The following is a 19,136-nucleotide window of genomic DNA, read 5'->3' on the forward strand; positions in this document are numbered from 1 at the left end:
TGTTTCCTAGCACAGCGACCCCGATTTTGATTGTATTACATCTTATACAATGGCATCACATGCAATATAGTGTACAAGCTCCTTGATGGGTGCTTTTAATGTTACATGAACCCCCATGCGGTACGTGGCAAGCGGACACAGATTACTTTACATGTATTGCGCGGGGCTCGCCACGCTTCGGGTTCGGTGGCTCGCTGCTATCTAAAATCAACTCCACGCCGATGTGGATAGTTGGGGTGTGAAAAGGTCAGAGGACGCGTACTGCTGACCCTCGCGGGCTCTCTGCGCTCACCACACTTCGGGTTAGTGTTGATAGTGGGGGTGCATTTAACATTGTAAGCACTCCATCAGGGTGCTTGTACAATTAAAAACCGCATTGCATGTTATTTGCTGTTATGTTATGCGATATTTCATTGTACAAGCACTCATGTTAATTTAGCATGAATATCGCATCGCATACCACTAAGTATGCTATGCGATGGGTGCCGTGCTAGGAAACGAGTACCAAAAAACTGCTGCTTGTGCCAAATCTTGGGTTACAGTGGATATATACGCTTCTGATACCCATGTTATCCCAACTAAAGTGGTTGCAGGGTTTTCAGCTGTAAAAATCCTCCGGTGCAAGATTAAAAGAAGATACTTACTGGTCCCCACTCCATGTGCAAGGGGATGTGGCTGTTGGGAGATGTGGTTCTTACTGTTGCAAGTTCCTGTGAGTTTTTTCTTTTTTCCTAGGAGACTAGGTGTGACTTCAGAGGTGCGGTTATCAAAGTCTTATATTTCCCTGCGGCTGCAGGGAAAAAACTCTGAACCCTATGGTTTTTCATATTTATTAGCTTTTGATTAATGTCCCCCTATTGTAATTTTTACTATTGGCAAGCTCCTTTGTGGGCATACAATTTCTGAAACAGGTATTTTTAAGAGCCATGTGTGTTCACAATTTGCAGGTTTGGCTTTATTTGTGCATAAGCTACTTGAGTCAGCATAAATGTTTATTTTGCAAATCATCAGTCAGTGCTTACTCATGCTTCTGGTAGCCTTCAGAAAGATAAGTCTTTATGCAGACAGCTGATGGGCAACTTACATGCTGGCAAAAAGCCAGTGGTAGTCTTCTCAGCATGCAGTGTCATATGGGTTTAGTTCCTAATTGAAAGGTAATTGACTGTTTATGCAAGTGGAAGCTGGTAATTATGGAACTATAGGAAGACTTTATATGGTAAGTTTAATTGTGACATTAGAAGTTATACAATCTAGTCAATTTTACATTAAGAGATTACCAGTAGAAAAACTCTTTTTTAGAAAGATGTGTGCGGACTTACCCTTCAGATATCATGGGCATACACCAGTGTCTGGAGGTGACTCTTCCCTGTGGTGGTACTGGAAAATTGACTGGCTGCAGCAACGGCCTGATAGTGCATCAGGCCATTGCTGCAGCCAACAGTGCTGGCTTGCAACTTAAAAATATTGCAATGGATGTACACACTGGAGAGTAATGCAATGTACAATTTTTTTGAGTTCTTTTCCAGATCACGTGCATACACTGTACAAATTTATTGTGATCTACCTATCGTATGTTAGCCAGGTAACTTTATAGAGTATACCCAGCATTATGTGGGAGCGTGCATTGCACAGTACCATTGTACTGTGAATGGGCACCTTAATTCATTTGATGTGACTTTTTTACAAGGCCAAATTTCATGTAAATAACACCTTCATTTAAAATGAGAAAATCTGCATCCATGGAATAGTAACAATGTTAATAGAAAGTGCCCCAAAGTAAACTTTGCAGCCTTTCTTCACACACTCCCTGATTGACCAATTTTATTTGGCTTTTGTCCTTTCCACTAAAACTCATAAGTAAGCTGCTACACTTTTCCTCTGCTGCTTTTTGATGCTGGGTCACACTATGTATGTGATACTAACCTGTGACCATTTGGTCTCTCCACCTCCTACTTTAATAAATTTTGTCCCCTATGGTTCTGGTCTATTCTCAGTGTATGTACTCTTTCCTCCAAGGACCTCTAACCTCAGTCATCTGTCTTCCTGTTCCAATTTTCTTAAACATCACTAAAGCCACCCCCATACACTGACTTCACTAAGGGAGAAGTTGCAGCTGACCCCCTTGGCCGGCAGCTTTCAGGGTAGCAGGATCACATGTAATATATCACATGCAGTCATTTTGCATGTAATACCAGCCAAGGCTTCAGGTCTAATATATCTCTGGTGCAATACTAGCGATCTAGTGGGCTCTTATATGATGTGAACAGGACCAAATCACCCAAATTCTCGGCCCGATGCATTGGGTAAAATTGCATAAGTGTCATAACTTCACTCCCACTCTGTCATAACTTCACTTCAGAATTTCAATATTTACTAGTGCTGCCTTGGAGTTATCATTGACTCATCCCTCTTAAAACCACACATCTATTACCTTTAGCAGTATCATTTCAAATAGATCTGGATTCTCCCCTTGGATGCTATAAAATTCCTCATCTGTTAAATTGTCATCAGATGGCAATACTTTACCATCCCTTTATCTGTCAACTCTGGCTACTGCCTCTCCACTCTAATCTGTTCTCCATGCTGCTGCCTGGCTCATCTTTGCTCCAAATATGAAATCACACAAACAATACTTTCTCTACCGTCCAATGGGATATTGGGTTCAATACTATGGGGATAGAGATCCTCCGCAGGAGAGACAGGCACAAAACTTTCAGTGTGGGTGCACTGGCTCCTCATCTCCCTCCACTAGTCAGTTTAGAATAATGTGCCTCAGTGGCAGTGCTTCTGGATGCTCCAGAGTTTTTTTTTTTTTTTTCTACAGTTTTTATTTAGTTTGTTATTTTGGGGCACTGGTTTGACCAAGCAGCTGTCCTACTTCGTGGGAGTCAGGGTAAGGGTCAGTCCCCAGCCTCTTAAGGTGCAGAGCTGACCCTGCTGCAGGACCTCTGTCTTGTGTGGGGCTTGTCACCGCCAGCGCTGCAGCGAGAAAGCCCCCCAGCTGCCGCACACCCCTGACACATCTGTGGTGAGTAAGGGTTAAGGGTCACAAGGGGACACCCCTACCGTTTGTGCAGCAAGATGGCGGCAGCCCTTACGCAGGGACTTCATGACCCCCCCCCCCCCCCCCTGGCATAGGGGGATTGCCGCTGGACCACCAGGGATACCCATGGCAGCTTTTACTATTGGAAGCGCCATTCTGTCAGTATAAAAATGTTAGTAAGCTCCAGCTTACTACAGGGGGCGGGGCTTCACTCAGTAGGACCAGGCTCTGCTGGGCACCCTCTCGGCTTCCTGCTTCACGCTTCCAGAGGTCTCCATTACAGCTCCTCAGTGGCGTGGTGGATTTGATCCTTGCGGCAGAGACAGCAAGTTATAAGCTATTTTAGTGCGGCAGCGTTACCTGGCTTAGTGATATAGCAAACCGTGTCAATATAAACTTTTTTGGCGTTACCAGCTCACTCTCAAATCTGTGAGCTAAGGTTTAGGGTGTACTGGTCCCCCCCATGTTGCTCTGATTTCTACCCCACTGGCTAGTTAAGCACTTGTTCACACACCAGTAGTCTCTAACACATAGTGTACTTTTAGATCTTCATACTGTGTATAGTTAGTTTGATCAAGGTCTGTGTGCATCTTCATCATGGTGAAGAAATTAACATGCATGGTGTGCAGCACAAAATTAATACCTTAAGTCACAGGTTACCTGTGAGCCGTGTATGCTACCACAGCTTAGCGGTGTGACCACTCAGGTCAGTGGGGTACCCACACAACTTGTGGGTGGGTCGCAGGCATATAGTCAGGAGCCTGCTTGGGCCAGCAGCATAAAAACGCTGCTGTACTGTCTCTTCCCAGCTGTCTACTAATACACAACAGACACAGAGGGTGCAGAGGGAATTAGCCATTTTGTCTGCAAGGGTTGATATTCTCACCCCTCCTCCTGCTCAGCCTCAAAAGCGGCCTGCTGTGGCAATGGCCCCTGATGATGATGACATCCTTGAAGGAGAGGAGGCAAATGAACAGGAAACTATTCAGGAGCAGACTTCAACCCATGGGTCTGAGGCCTTAATTAAAGCCATTAGAGAGGTGTTAGAACATCCTATGGAGGAACCCTCTGAAGGGGATCCTTTCTTTATGACCCAGAAAAGACAGCCTGTGTATTTCCCTGAACAGGCAGAATTAGAGAATGCATTTAAAAGTGCTTGGCAGAACCCTTAAAAGAGGTTCCAGCTCTCAAAGGTTTGCAAATGCATACCCTTTTGATCCTGTGGGTAGGAAGAAGTGGGAGGAACCGCCGGTGGTGTATTCTGTTTCTTGCCTTTCAAAGAAGGTACTGTTACCAGTTCTTGGGATTTCCACGCTCAAGGATGGTGCAGATAGGAGACGAAGCAACCCTCAAGTCCCATGTACACGGCTAGCGGGGCTTCCCAACGGCCAGTTGTTGGATGGCTAAGGCCATTTATACTTGGTCCATGCAAATCCAGGAGGGTTTGTTGGGGGACATGTCTGTGGCTCAGGTGAAAATCTGCGCAATATTCAGGACACGACACGGGTGCTTTGTGAGGCACAGAAGGAATTGGGCGCTATAAATGTGCGGAATTCTGCAATGGCTGTGTTGGCCCGGCGGGCACTGTGGTTGCGCCAGTGAGTGGCTGATGTGGATTCTAAAAAGAGCGTAGAAAGCATTTCTTTCACAGGTGAAAGGCTTTGGTAGTGAGCTTGATGACTGGATTTCCAAGGCTACGGCAGGTAAATCCACGTTCCTCCCGTCGGCACCCACTGTTGTAAAGCGCCCTTTCACAAGTCCCTCCCAGCAGTCCTTTCGCGGGTCTAAAGGTGCCCATACACTAGTAAGATTTATCTGCAGATCTGGCTGGTTGGAACATAAACATGGTTATGGATGAGTGACAGTTTGTCAGTTTTCCAGCATTTCCGAGCAAATGGTCAACTGTCATTTGCTCTCATCCATAACCATGTTTTTGTTCCAACCAGACAGGTCTGCAGATAAATCTGCGTGTGTATGGCCACCGTAAGTTCCGCCCCAAGGCCAGCGGTGCCTCCAATGCTAACAGAGGCACGAGAGGAAAATTTAGTAAGCCGAACCCCTCAGGTCATCAGGACCGTTCAAATGCCGCAGCTTCTTCCAAGCCGGCTGCATGACTGGGTCCACCCACCACGAGAATCTCGAGGTGGGGGCTCGACTGTCGCAATTCAGCAAGGTGTGGGATGCCTCGTGCCTAGATTCCTGGGCCAGGAGTCTTATTTCGCTAGGCTACAAGCTGGAGTTCGCCAGGGCCCCTCCCCAACATTATTTCAAGTCGGCCCTTCCAGCCTCAATGGAGGATCGGATTCTCCTACAGGAAGCGATTCACAAGCTTATCCAGTCAAAGGTAATTCTACCAGTGCCAAGGCAGGAACTAGGTCAGGGGTACTATTCCAACCTGTTCCTTGTACCAAAACCGGTTGGTTCAGTAAGGCCCATTTTGAATCTGAAGTCACTGAACCCTTTTCTTCAGGTGTTCAAATTCAAAATGGAGTCACTCTGATCGGTAATTGCCTCTGGAACAAGGAGTTCTTGGCCTCCGTGGACGTAAAAGACGGCTACTTGCATGTCCCGATTTGGCACCCTCATCAAATCTTTCTAAGATTGGCACTGGGAGACAACCATTACCAATTTCAAGCGCTACCCCTTCGCTCGGTCTACGGCCCGCGCGTCTTTACCAAGATCATGGCGGAGATGTCCCTTCTCAGGCTTCAAAGGGTAAATGTAATACCTTACCTGGAGGACCTGCTGATCAAGGCAGGATCGGAGAAGGCCTTGAGGAGTGCACTCAATCTGACCATGCAGGTGCTGAGTGACCACGGGTAGATTTTAAATATACCAAAATCCTCGTTGATCCTGAGCCAGAGAATGGTGTTCCTGGTTATGATTCTGGACATGGTGGAACAGAGTGTTCCTGCCAGTTGAGAGAACCTCGGCAATACAGCAACTGGTAAGAGGTCCTAACAAACCCTCGGGTCTCGGTACACCTTTGCCTCGGGTTGTTGGGCAAAATGGTTGCTTCATTCAAAGCTATCCAGTATGCATGTTTTCACTCCCGAACCTTTCAGCTGTATATTCTGACGAAGTGGTCGGGGTCCACCCTACAAATGCACAGGAGGATTTGCCTGTCAACACAGACCAAGCTCTCCCTGCAGTGGTGCTCAATTCGCCCACTCTTGTCGGGTCAATGTTTCCAGATCCAGGACTGGCTTCTGTTAACCACGGATGCCAGTGATACAGGGAGTCCGTTGCCAAGGCCAATGGTCTCCACTGGAATCCATGCTGCACATAAACAATCTGGAGTTAAGGGCAGTTTACTACGCTCTGTTACAGGTGGCGCCGATGTCACAGGGCGGTGCAGGTCCAGTCGGACAATGCAACTACGGTTGCTTATATCAACCGCCAAGGAGGAACGAGGAGCATGCCTTGTATGAGGGAAAGCAACAAGATATTCTCCTGGGCAGAGCACCATGTGAAGGACCTGTCAGCGATCTTCATACCGGGAGTCGACAACTGGGAGGCGTACTTCCTAAGTAGTCACTACCTCCACCCCGGGTAGTGGGGACTTCACCCTCATGTGTTCAGTGCCATTGTGGATCTTTGGGGGCTCCCTCAGATCGACCTCATGGCCTTGCGGTTGAATCACAAGGTGGACAGGTACTGTGCACGGACCAGGGATCCTGGGGCTGTAGCTGTGGATGCCCTGACTTTGTCATTGGATTTCCAGTTGGTGTACCTGTTCCCACCGCTCCAATTACTGGTGTGGGTGCTAAAGCGGATTCGGCATCAAAGAGCAGAAGCAATCCTAGTGGCACCAGACTGGCCTTGAGTGGCCTGGTACAGGGACATTCAGGCCATGCAGGTGGAAGACCCGTGGCATCTTCCACAAATAAAAGATCTATTCCAGGGGCAGTTCGTCTATCAGGACTTATAACGGCCTGGAGATTGAGCGGCAGATCTTATGCCACAAGGGCCTGCATCCCTCAGTCATTACCACCATGACGCGAGCCAGTAAACCAGTCACAGCTTCTCTCTATCATGTGATATGGAGGAAATAAGTAGCCGCCTTGTGTGAGAAAAATAGCTTGCCACCAGCCGTATTTCATCTGAACAATCGGTTAAGATTTCTTCAGGCTGTCTTGGAGCTGGGTCTCCGATTGGGTTCCTTGAAGGTCCAGATCCCAGCTCTGTGTTTTTTCAAAAGAAGCTGACTGCTTTGCCTGAGGTTCAAACCTTTCTACAAGGGGTACTGAGGATGCGCCTTGGGACCTGGATGTGGTTCTAACCTTGCTCAAGTCCTCTTGGTTTGTTCCTTTGGAAGAATCTGAGTTAAAACATCTTACTTAGAAGACTGTTGTCCTGCTGGCCTTGGCTTCAGCCAGGCAGTGTCTGACCTAGGAGTACTGTCCTGTAAAAGCCCATACTTGGTGTTTCATGAGGATTGGGCGGAGCTCAGGACTAGGCCGCAGTTCCTACCGAAGGTTGTGTCAACATTCCACCTCAACCAACCTATTCCTTCCAGCGCGGTACATCCGGATATACCCCTTTCTTTGGATGTGGTTCACTCAAGGTGTATGTCAAGCGCACAGCTAGAATCCGTGAGACGGATAGTCTTTGTGCTGTACGATGCGCGAAAGAAGGGCTCTCCTGCATCTACACTGACCATAGCACGTTGTATTCGATGCACGATACAACCGTCCTATGCAAAAGCTGGTTTGTCCCTTCCACCGTCATTGAAGGCCCATTCCACCAGATCTGTAGGGACTTCTTGGGCGGCTGCCCGAGGGGTCTCGGCCCAGTAGCTGTGCAAGGCTGCAACTTGGTCAGGTCATCACACATTTGTAAAATTTTCCAGATTTGACACTCTGGCCAGGGAGGATTCCCAGTTCGGACAAGCGGTTCTACAGCAGACTCCATACATACCCGCCCGTTCTGGTAGCTTTGGGACCACCCCATAGTATTGAACCCAGTATCCCATTGGACAGTAAAGAAAATAAGATTTTGGATACTTACCGGTAAATCCTTTTCTCATAGTCCATATGGGATACTGGGAGCCCGCCTCTGTGCGGCATTCCTGCTGTAAGACACTGTTCCTTACAATGTTCGGGCTTGTTGTCATATATTGACCTTATTCAACAGTTATTGGTGAACTCAAGTTATGAATCGCCTCCTTTATTATTTTTCTGTTTGGTTTGGGTGTGCTGTGAGAATCTCACCACGGTGTTTGTTCACATACCTCCTCACATAGCTCTCCTTCGAATTTTTCATTAACTGACTAGTGGAGGGAGATAGAGGGGAGGAGCCAGTGCACCCACAAAATTTTTAATGTGCCTGTCTCCTGCGGAGGATCTCTTTCCCCATAGTATTGAACCCAGTATCCCATATGGACTACGAGAAGTCCGTGGATTGTTGCGATCCCGGCCGTAGGTCAACAATCCATGGCCGTTTTCGCGGCCACACACCATGTATTTAATCAGTGGGATGTATGTCAAGATACAGGCTGATGGTGTGGAAGGCCGGATTTCTTTTGCATGTGAGGAACAGTATCAGTGGTCAAATAAGTGATCTCTATTTCTTTGTATTGATACCTGATGTACTGATACTTTGGCTACAGATTGTAGAATGTAACTATACTTTTGAGTAATATATGAAATGGTATCTCAAAGCAGATCAGTGGGTTAAATGATAGGCTCTTTTGGAACAAGATTCAAGTAGTTACTTAGTGCTCATGCTGATTGGTTAAAAAAAATTACGCAACTGGTTATGCATTATCCTGTTTAAATGGAGTGATAGTAGTTTTTGCGCAAGCCGCACCCAAATCTATTAGTAGTTTAGCTGCTTTATCGAACTAAAGTTTTATTTAGCGTGCCCAAAAACATACTTTTAATAGCTTTTTGCTTCACTTGCAAGATGCTGCACAATACTATCGCTGGTGGCAAAATCAATTGAATTATCCCACCTTTCTTTGACTCAGAAAACAGCTGGTAATTCTTGCTAAGCCACCTCAAACTGTTCTTGTGCTATCTTGAAAATAAGGGTGGGTATACAATGAAAAATAGGGTCCATTGGCCCATTTAACATTGTTCCCTATGTAAAATACCGTCCATCGCATGCCTTAACTTAAGGCATGCGATGGACGCGATTTTTTAGTTGTCGGGGAAAAGGCTAAAAATAGCCCTGAAAATGCGTCGGCCGCGTCCATCGCATACCTTAACTTAAGTTATGCAATCACCTACGCCAGGCGCTGTGCTAGGAAACAAGTACCCAAAGGTCCACTGCTGGTGGGCTGAGAGTAATATAGGTCAGAGGGATGCTCACCTCAAGTCCTTTGGAATGTCAGTGGAACAGAATGTACTAGAGCAGTGTTTTGAGCAGTGTGCTGCTAATTTGATATGCTTATTACTGAGCCACTGTCTTTTAATATTTCCTAGCTTGCTTCAATATTATTGTGCCTTAAATTTCATGGCCATCCCTTATTGACAAACTATTCGGTTTCGGTGACACATTCACTGTTAAGAGAAGCTGCACAATTTTTTTTTTTTCTGCTTTACGATTTTGTGGTTGGGATATTATAACTTCAGGTTTCCAGGCAGCTTAATTGTTTGCATAGGAAAATGTGCTCTTATTATATTGAAAGTAATCTGGTTCATAAAGTTCAGTGATCCATTGCTTGGTTCTGCTTTGGAGAAGGTAGCTTTACCCAGTATTTTCCTCTTGCTTTAAATTAAGTTTGGTCTTCCCAGCATGCATCCCCTTTCTGGAGCTGCTGGGCGATCCACTGGGGACAGACTGTGCAGCTGCAGTAATGTGCGCGTATCCCGTGTTAAACCCAGCACCCTTTTCAACATTAGTGTATGTCCGGCAGAGGGATGCTGGACCGAACCATGGATGTGACAGTGGCGCTTCTTTTTTTTTTTTTTTGGTATCTAGGGACATGCACACAGATGTCAATATAGGGTAAAGATATCTCCCATTGCTTTAGAAGAAAAGGGAGATGCCCTTTCTCAGAGTAACACTGAGCTTATAGTTGCATTTGTTTAGTTGTCTGCACAGGGACAAGTAACGGATATCTCCTGAACTGCAGGTGTACTTGGCACACAGTTCTGTTGGCAAATACTTTCATTTGTAAATATGTAAAGGTTTGTTTTTCCATGCACAATCTATTGGAACAAATCTTGGAAAATGTCTTAACTACTTTAAACCGCTGTCATTTCACCCTGTTCTCAAGTTAATTGTTTTTATTCAGTAATAGGGCGTACACATGGTTCTATAGTCCTTTTTCTGATCAAAAGCGTTTGGTTTCTATCACGGTGTGGCATCGAAATCAATTTTAAAAAGACTAAAGGTGTGTACACACGGCAGATCCTGCCGTGAGATGCGAGTCCCGTTGCGATCAGGACTCCTCTCACGGCATGCTAGTGGGGCACTATATAGTGTTGCCTGCCCCCTCTATCTGGCTGCCGATTTGCGCTTACACGGGAGCACGCATCGGCAGTGCATCGGGCTCACAAGCCCTAAAAAAGCATGTGATTTGCACGCGATATGGCTTCCGATGTTCACTATATCGGGAACATTGGAGCAAAATCTTACCGTCTGTACACACTAAGACTATAGTACAGATCTGCACTATAGTCTTAAATGAATGTGTACACGGCACTGTGCGATTTGATTGGGATTGAATAGAAAGTAAATTGCAGTGTACACTAAACAGATGTGTTTTTAATAGTGAGCCACTTGGCGTGTTATGCCAAAAATCTTGAAATGCTGGTGAAATTGCTTCACTAAATTTCTAAATGAAAGGATTACACAATTTCTGTAAAATGTACACTTCACTTTTCTTGGCATGTATAATCAGTTTGCTTAATATAAAAGGTTACAAAGTAAAACCCATTTTTACCAGTTGTTCATTTAGTGCACACATTCCACAGCACTTTAGAGAATATTTGACATTCACTTTAGTCTTCTTGATAAATAGCAAGCCAGAATCTAGCAGATTTCTGCCTTGCACCCACCTGAATGCGCAGCAAACCATAACCAGTGCCTCAGGTAATTGTTGCGCCTTTATGTGCAGTAACAGCATTCAGCTATATTCAATGGTTTTTGCAAGCTGTGACAGCGAAGGCCTAAGCAGGCTGATATGTCCCCTGTGCATAAGCATGTAAATCATTAAAACCTGTACTATGGGGATGCATTGAGAGCTATGTATTTTACATAGCCTTTTATCTGATTGAATTTGAAATAAGTTTTATAACTGTTTTTGTTAGGTGGCAGGCAGAAAAACATCCAGCCGTTCAGTGATGATGATTCCTCTACTGAAACAATGAGCCACTGCAGTAGTTTTAGTGATGTTGCCAACTTTGCAGAGGATGGTGAGTTCACTTACGGTTTAGACACAATGTGAATTCATATTGCACAAGTGTAAAATTGCTTTTCACCGTAGGAGCTGAAGTTGATGAAGACACTGCACAGGAAGATTTTGAGTTTAAATTAAAGGGTCTCATCGATCTTACAATGGACAAAAGGTACATTGCCAAGGTTTCATTTATGCTTACATGCCATCACCTCAAACCCATTTCCTGGAGTAACAGAAAAAAGAACCAGTGGGCGCCTTGTGTACACAAGTAAACAATTTAATTAAATGACGTGTACACAAGTAAACAATTTAATTAAATGACATAAAAACAATAAATTGCATGCATGCAACAAATAAAGGGGGGGGGGTATTTTCCAATTAAAATAACCACATCAATGCAGATATACAAATATACGTTAAAATAACCTATAGTTACCAAGTCCTGATTTGACCGATCAGATTTGCACGGCGTTGGACAGATATCTCAGTCCCACAGCAGAGGGTAAATTTCCCAACACTTGATAGGGATAAATTGTATGTCCTCCCAAATGGGGAAAGTTAGTGAGTTGGTGAATTTTTATTCATTCCCGGGTCTCAGGTGCCGGTATCCTGTACATGGTAGTATCACTTAACGATCCACTGTTGGTAATGATGCCCCAGGTGGTTCAGGAGTGACTGGCAGTCTGCCAGATTTTCGGGACTGTTGCAAATGCCAAGTTGGTAAAGGGATGCGTGCACCGCCGTCTACACCTTGCAGCGTCAGGTAGTCAACCAGCTGCTACACCGGCCAGCGAGCCGAGTGGAGGCTGGGATACGGCTGTGTTGGGCGGGTGCATCCTCCGTGTGCGGGGTGGATGCACACTCCTGTTTGAGATTGCTGGGCTTGTGCGCTCACCCTTCTGTGCGGGTGGCAAGGACCCTCGCTGTGCCGTGCTGCACCAGCAGTGCCGGGGGCCAGGGTGTTGGAGGATAACAGTCCGTGCAAACAGTTTACGAGCACCAGAGACCGAGGACCGAAGGGGCTTATTACTATTTGTAGTACGGACTCTGTTATCCCCTAACACCCTGGTCCCCGGCACTGCTGGTGCAGCACGTCAGAGCGAGGGTCCTTAACCACCCGCTGCCCGTACAGTAGGGTGAAATTTACCCTCTGCTGTGGGACCGACAGATATCTGTCCAACTCAGTGCAATTCTGATCGGTCAAATCAGGACTTGGTAACTATAGGTTATTTTAACGTATATTTGTATATCTGCATTGATGTGGTTGTTTTAATTGGAAAATAACCCCCCCCCCCCCCCTTTATTTGTTGCATGCATGCAATTTATTTGTCATTTAATTAAATTGTTTACTTGTGTACACAAGGCGCCCACTGGTTCTTTTTTTCTGTTCCTTCCCATTGTTGAGGGCGGCATCCCTTTTCCCAGAGGGCAGCCATTTGTACACGACACACAGCACTTGTCCCTAGCGCTCATACTTTGTTCTATGAGTGGATAAGTAGCACCAACCATCTATATCCCACATGTCTGAAAGTATGTATTTATATTTTGGATAGAAGGGAGGAATAGTTGTTGGGGTCTGACTAAAGTTATTGTACCTCCAGTTCTGTGTACAAACCATCTCCATATGACAAATTCAATCCTTTTTGGCATTGTGAATCTGGTCATTAATTACTACATTTATTACAAGTTTGAGCAAGCTCGACAGCCGTGCCCCTATAAAGTTCTCGCTTTGCTCGACTTAAGCTCGGCGGTCGGGAATCAATGTCCTGAGTGGCGAGAAAGGGGCGTGGCCATGAGTTGAGGGCAGAAATAGACTAGCTCCGGCCCGGAGCGCGCCTATTTCTGGCTCTTCTTGGCAGAACAAGCCCGACAGCTTGTTCTGCCGAGAACACCTGTTCAATGCTGTCGGAAGACAGCATTGAATAGGGCCCCACAGCCATCTCCCCCGTTGGAGACAGCTGTGGGAACACGACAAACTTTAAATACCCCCCTGACTGTAGCTTGCTCCTGCATGAGTTAAAGTTGCTGAAAGCCAACTAGAAGGATTAAGGCCTAGCAAAAGTACACAAAGGAATAGGAAAATCAGTGAATCACAAATTGTAAATTCTGCAGCAGAACATTATTGTAAGGGGGTTAATGAGTTAGCAGTTTTCTACCTATATATGAGCTTGCAAACCCCCAGAAAACGGTTAGGTATTTCTATAGTATTGGGACAATAAAAACGGAGTGCTTATTGCGAGGGATGTATGAAAGATTTTGCAATTTTCACATTTAAATTAAGGATTTTTTTTTCTTCCTGGTGTGGAGAGCTTGGTTTTGCCATCTTACCTGTGGTTTCAAATTCCTGATTAATCATGGAGAATGAAATGGTATTAATACAGGTAGTGGAGTCCGCACTAATATTTACGGATTAGTGTATGTACCAATGTATTGGTTATTTGTTATGAAACAATGTAGGCAAAGACAATGTTTTTCTAAAGCTTTCTTGACCTAAGGGGGATATTCAATCCCAGGTCATGGCGGTCGGGATGTCCCGACGGCTGTAACCCTGTCCCTCTCAGCCTGATAGACTGATAATTGGCAGATGGGATATTATGTCCTGCCTCCCGAGCACGAAAATGGGGGCATGGCTGTGAGACTGCCGTGGATCATAGAGATCCTGCTGTGAGCCTGACAATCCACGGCTGTTCTCACCAAACGAGCCCGACTGCTTTTAAAGTCAGGCTAGATTTGGTGAGAAGCTTTTCATTGAATAGGCACCCGCCGCTATTTCCCATGTTGGAAATCGTGGCGGGGGATTGCATACCCCCCTTAATGTCCATAATAGTAGTTCTGTATATTTAGTCAGGATTTCAGACATTTTGTTGGTTTGCCTCTGCAAAATTTCCAGGTTTATAAATAACAAGATTGCTGCTTTGGGGTATGGAGCAGCGTTTGGTAGTTGATCTTTGCCTACATCTGTATACTGGTTATATTTTCTATGTGTACAAATTTTAGCCATATATTTGGGCTTGAGTCTCTGCTATGGAGTCCCTGGTTCTACATTCTTGAACAAACTAAAGTAATTGCTTTTACCAAGTGGATTTTGTCAGTAAGTCGAACACGTCCAGATAAATTGGCGTCAAGCGCCATTTAAAAAGTATCTTAAGTTTTGTTGTAGACAAAGCTCTTACAAATGTAGCTTTTAGTTCAAATAAGTACTTACCCTATTTCAGTGCGAAGACTAGGCAAGCTGCTCTTGAAGGCCTGAGGATTGGAATGGCGTCTAAGATTCTAAATGACTTTATCCTAGAAAGGAGAATGACTCTCACAGACGGCATTGAACGTTGTCTAAAGAAAGGCAAGTATAAATGCCTTGCATCTGTTTATATTGCTGGGTAATTCTCAGAAAATGTTGAGATAATAAACTTCTTTTTTTGGTTGTCCTTTAGGTAAAGGAGAAGAGCAGCGTGCAGCTGCGGCCTTAGCCTGCCTTCTGTGCTGTCAGCTTGGCCCTGGAATTGAAAGTGAGGAAGTATTTGAAACACTAGCTCCTGTACTGAAAAGCATTGTTTGCGATAGAAGTGCAAGTCTGCAGGCACGTCAAGCTGTAAGTATTTGTTCAGTAACATGTATAATACAGTTTAGTTTCTTGCTTTCCTACAATATCTACCCAAACGTTCTGTCAGCATAATTTTGTAAAATAAAGCTTTTGCATTTAATCATTACATACAGTGAATAATGACCTACAAATACAATTGCTTTAGTATGGAGTTGGTCCCACTTTTCCAGCTTACACTTCTCTTGGAAGGCTTTCCACAAGATTTTGTAGTACTTCTGTGGTAATTAGTGCCCATTCTGTAGAACATTTGAGGTCAGGCACAAATGTTGACTGAGAAGGCCTCGTTTGCAATCTGTTCCACTTACTCCCAAAGGCACTCAATGGGCACTGTGGGCTAATTTAGTTCTTCCATACCAAACGCCTCAAACTTTTTTTATATTGCTTGCTTTGTGCACTAGGACAGGTCATGTTGGAATAGAAATGGTCATTCCGCAGAAGTGTTGAATAACACAAAACCAGATGGCGCTCAATAATACAATCACCATAAATAAATGTAAACACAATAAAAAAAAAAATACATTAAGCAATTACTACCGATGCAAGTACACGTTAACTGATGTTAAAAAATCATATATATATTTTTTAACAATGTTAAGGACCATAGCACACTATTATATAATGTTATATAATGTTACCGCACAAAAATGATCAGCTCACCAATTGCGTATATAGCTATGGTCATCTAGTCCATTAAATATTAATGGTGCAAAGTAGTTGCTGGTAAATTATTTTTAAGCGTAAATAAGCATGAACAAAGGGTAATCCTTGAAGGATGGTTATGACCCTTTCTGGTGCAGGTCTATCATGCAGTCCTCTTGATATAATCAGGAGGCACAAGGTAGCAGCCAGGACAGTCAGGCAGATGTTAATCCAGCTACAGTCAAGGCACAAACACACTGGACACATCCCATGCTTGTGAGCAGACGCTACTACCACTAGTGTGAAACTACTTAAGCCATACAGGATGTTCCTAGATGGCATATTTGTTTGGCAGTCCCCAAACAGAGGCTCATGGCTAATGCAGGGAGCACGCTGCATTTAGCCATAAGTCTTGCTGTATTAGCCGCTGCACACGCAGTTTTCCCATCACTGTAAAAACCTAGCTATGTGGAAACGGCATGTACAGGGGGGTCAGTTGAATACCATTGAATATACCCCTTGGCAACAGTGGCTTGAATCTCATTGCAAGATGTCACTTTTTAATGTGTGACTGCACAACTGGGTGGCTTTAAAAAAAAAAAAAAAAATTGCCGCAAAGTTTGAAGCCTAGTACTGTTAAAAATGTCTTGGCATGCTGAAGCATTACTATTGCCCTTCACTGGAGGTACGGGGCCTAGCCCAAACCCTAAAACAGTCCCATACTATTGACCCTCCTCCAAAACCAAAATTCAGTTAGAATTCAGTCAGGCAGATAATGTTCTTGCATCTGTCAAACCTAGGCTCTCCCATCTGACTGCCAAGCAAAGTGATTGGTCACGCCACAATACAATTCCACTGCTCAACCATACATTGTCTTTGTGCCACTGATCTGATGTTTGCCATTTGGTCTTTGTGATGTGAGGCTTGCATGCTGCTGCTGCTCAGCCATGGAAACCCCCTCCATTAAGCTCCTGGCGCACAGTTTTTGTTTAAATTTATACTATTCGGATTTCAGAACTCTTCAGCTGTTGAAACTGCCCCTTTAGTTGTGACTCTACTTGATCATCCAGTTTGGTTAAGTTGCTGCTGTTCGTAAATGCTTCCATTTTCTATTAGCGCTTACAAATGACAAATAGCATGGACAGAATTTCATGAACTGCTTTATTGCACAGGTGGCATCCTATCACAGTACCACGCTTGAAGTCATTATTCTCTTCAGAATGACCATATTCTCTTCAGAATGACCAATCGCCAATTTCTGCCAATGAAGAATGCATGGTTATGTGCTAGATATTGTGCACTTGTGGCAACATGCCTGATTGTTAATACAGCTTCAGTCAGGGTTCTAGTGACTTAAGGCATGGTTCTCATTTAAATGTGCCCATATGCCTTTAATCGGTGTACATTGTGAGGGTTTAGTCAATAAAAACTGTTCTTTGCTTTACCAGTGTGCAACATACTTGGGACTCTGCTGCTTCATTGCTTCGGATGACATTGAGGTAAGAAAATGCCTGATAAAATACCTTTTTCTTCTAATTTGCCAGAAATGTTTTGTTTATGGCATTCACTTTCCTTTGCTGAATTTATTCACTAGGATTTGTATTCAACAATGGAGTGTATGGAAAATCTCTTTACCAAGCAATGCCACGCAGAAGGTGGGGCAGATACCTGCTCAGCACTTCACATCCAGTGTCTTATATCATGGACGCTCTTGCTGACTATCTGCCATACTAGTGAAGTGAAGAAGAAAATTGACATGTAGGTAACCTTGGCTGCTTTTGGTAGATGTTTTGTTTAAAGATTATACTATTTATAATGGGTACTGTGTATGGGCCAGTAACAGTTATTCCCTTGTATGGTATTTAGCCCAGTGGTTGCCAACTCCAGTCCTCGAGATCAACCAACAGGTCAATTTCCAGACAACCTAGCTGCTACACAGGTGCACTCATTGCACTAACACATTTTAGAAGATCCACAGGTGGAGCTTATTACTTCACTTGTGATTCTGTGAGGAAATCTGGAAAACATTAACTGTTGGTAGCTCTCGGACTGGAGTTGGCTACCCCAGGTTTAGCCTATTCAGAGCAGAGTGGTATCAAGTGTAATGAGTATTGGGACTCTGCTTAATAAAAGGAATTGCTTGGCTTGCATGTAAAGAGAAGCCACCAAAGTACTGTTGGGAATGAGGACTACTTTGCATAAGTCATGCATACCTTGTTGTAGTCATATATGTAAATTATGATTTAAACAGCTATCTGCATAAACTGCCGCGACTGCTGTCCTGTGATGATGTGAACATGAGAATTGCAGCTGGGGAAGCGCTGGCACTCCTGTTTGAGCTGGCAAGAGAGGCTGATGCTGTAAGTGAATTCTTAGAGTTGTGCAAGGTTTCTATGACAATTGCTTAATGCAGTGGTTCCCAAACTGTGCTGTGGCACACTGGGGTGCCCTGGGGCACTTGCAGGGTTGCCCTGGATTGGTGGTCCATGACAAATTCAAATTTACGACCAATGTAATAGGATTCACTTCTATTCGTCCACAATTTGCCTATCTGTTACCACATGACTGACACTAAGGATGAGCTATAAACACAATTTACTTCAGTTTAGATTTATTGTGATATCAATGAGAAACCTTTGCCCTAGGGGTTCTGTGCAAAAAAAACTTTGGGAACCACTGGCTTAATGTATTTTGGCATTTTTTCTGATTATTTGGACGGTTGTAATAGTACAATTTTATTGGAATGAATTTGGTTTTTAAACTGTAACATTCAACTTTACTATAACCAAATACTGAGACCAGCATTTGAGACAGGCCCTTTCCTTGAAGTTTAACATGATTACTGTTCATCAGAGGTGTCCGAATGGCTATTTACCAACACGCATTGCAATTATTCCTGAGCTCGTACAAATAGGCCTTAACTTGGTGGCCTTACGCAAAATGTGAGGACTGCTTTTGAGAACACTTAATAGCCAGTCATCTATAAGAGATGTTCTAGGAGTTAAAAAAAAACCCCTTATCTGTACATTTGAGATTGACTGTTCTCCCAGCATATACATTCCTGTTGCTGGCTAGTTACCTATATACACCATTTAGTGTAATTACAATTTTAAAATTACTAAATGGAAAATAGTGCCTTCCTGTATGAAGGCATATAATAGGCCAGGGATTGGCAAGCATTTGCAGTCCAGCTACTGGGGAACTACACAGCAGAATGCCTTGACAATTTGTAGCCTGCCCTTACCAAAAATGGCAGCTTACTGTGATGTGTAGTCTCAGCTGCGGGAGTGCAGCATGTTGGTTACCTCTGTATCAAGCAATCTTCACTTTAATGATTTTGCCCTCGGTGGCCAATTTGTCTAAACTGCACAGCCAAGCACTATTTAAAGCAGGGGTGGGGAACCTTTTTTGTGCCAAGGGCCGTTTGTATGGGGAAAAAATCCTTCAGGGGCCATAAGTATAAATTTCTCTTACAAATTGTCCTGCTGCAGCCGTCCCACGCT

The 19,136-nt window shown here is 44.3% G+C and overlaps 1 protein-coding gene across 3 annotated transcripts in view; it reads left to right on the forward strand.

Moving 5' to 3' along the window:
* IFRD1 (interferon related developmental regulator 1) overlaps positions 1–19,136 on the forward strand; it is a 32,238-nt gene that overhangs the window by 9,407 nt on the left and 3,695 nt on the right. For all 3 annotated transcript variants that reach the window (XM_083182748.1, XM_083182750.1, XM_083182749.1), the window contains exons 2-8: positions 11,305–11,409; positions 11,481–11,562; positions 14,609–14,733; positions 14,825–14,982; positions 17,082–17,132; positions 17,228–17,391; positions 17,885–17,993. In XM_083182748.1, the coding sequence (XP_083038874.1) occupies positions 11,305–11,409; positions 11,481–11,562; positions 14,609–14,733; positions 14,825–14,982; positions 17,082–17,132; positions 17,228–17,391; positions 17,885–17,993 (794 nt within the window). The remainder of the gene's footprint in view (positions 1–11,304; positions 11,410–11,480; positions 11,563–14,608; positions 14,734–14,824; positions 14,983–17,081; positions 17,133–17,227; positions 17,392–17,884; positions 17,994–19,136) is intronic.

Source organism: Crinia signifera, chromosome 4 (assembly GCF_055691185.1).
Source record: "Crinia signifera chromosome 4, ASM5569118v1, whole genome shotgun sequence".
NCBI lineage: Eukaryota > Metazoa > Chordata > Amphibia > Anura > Myobatrachidae > Crinia > Crinia signifera.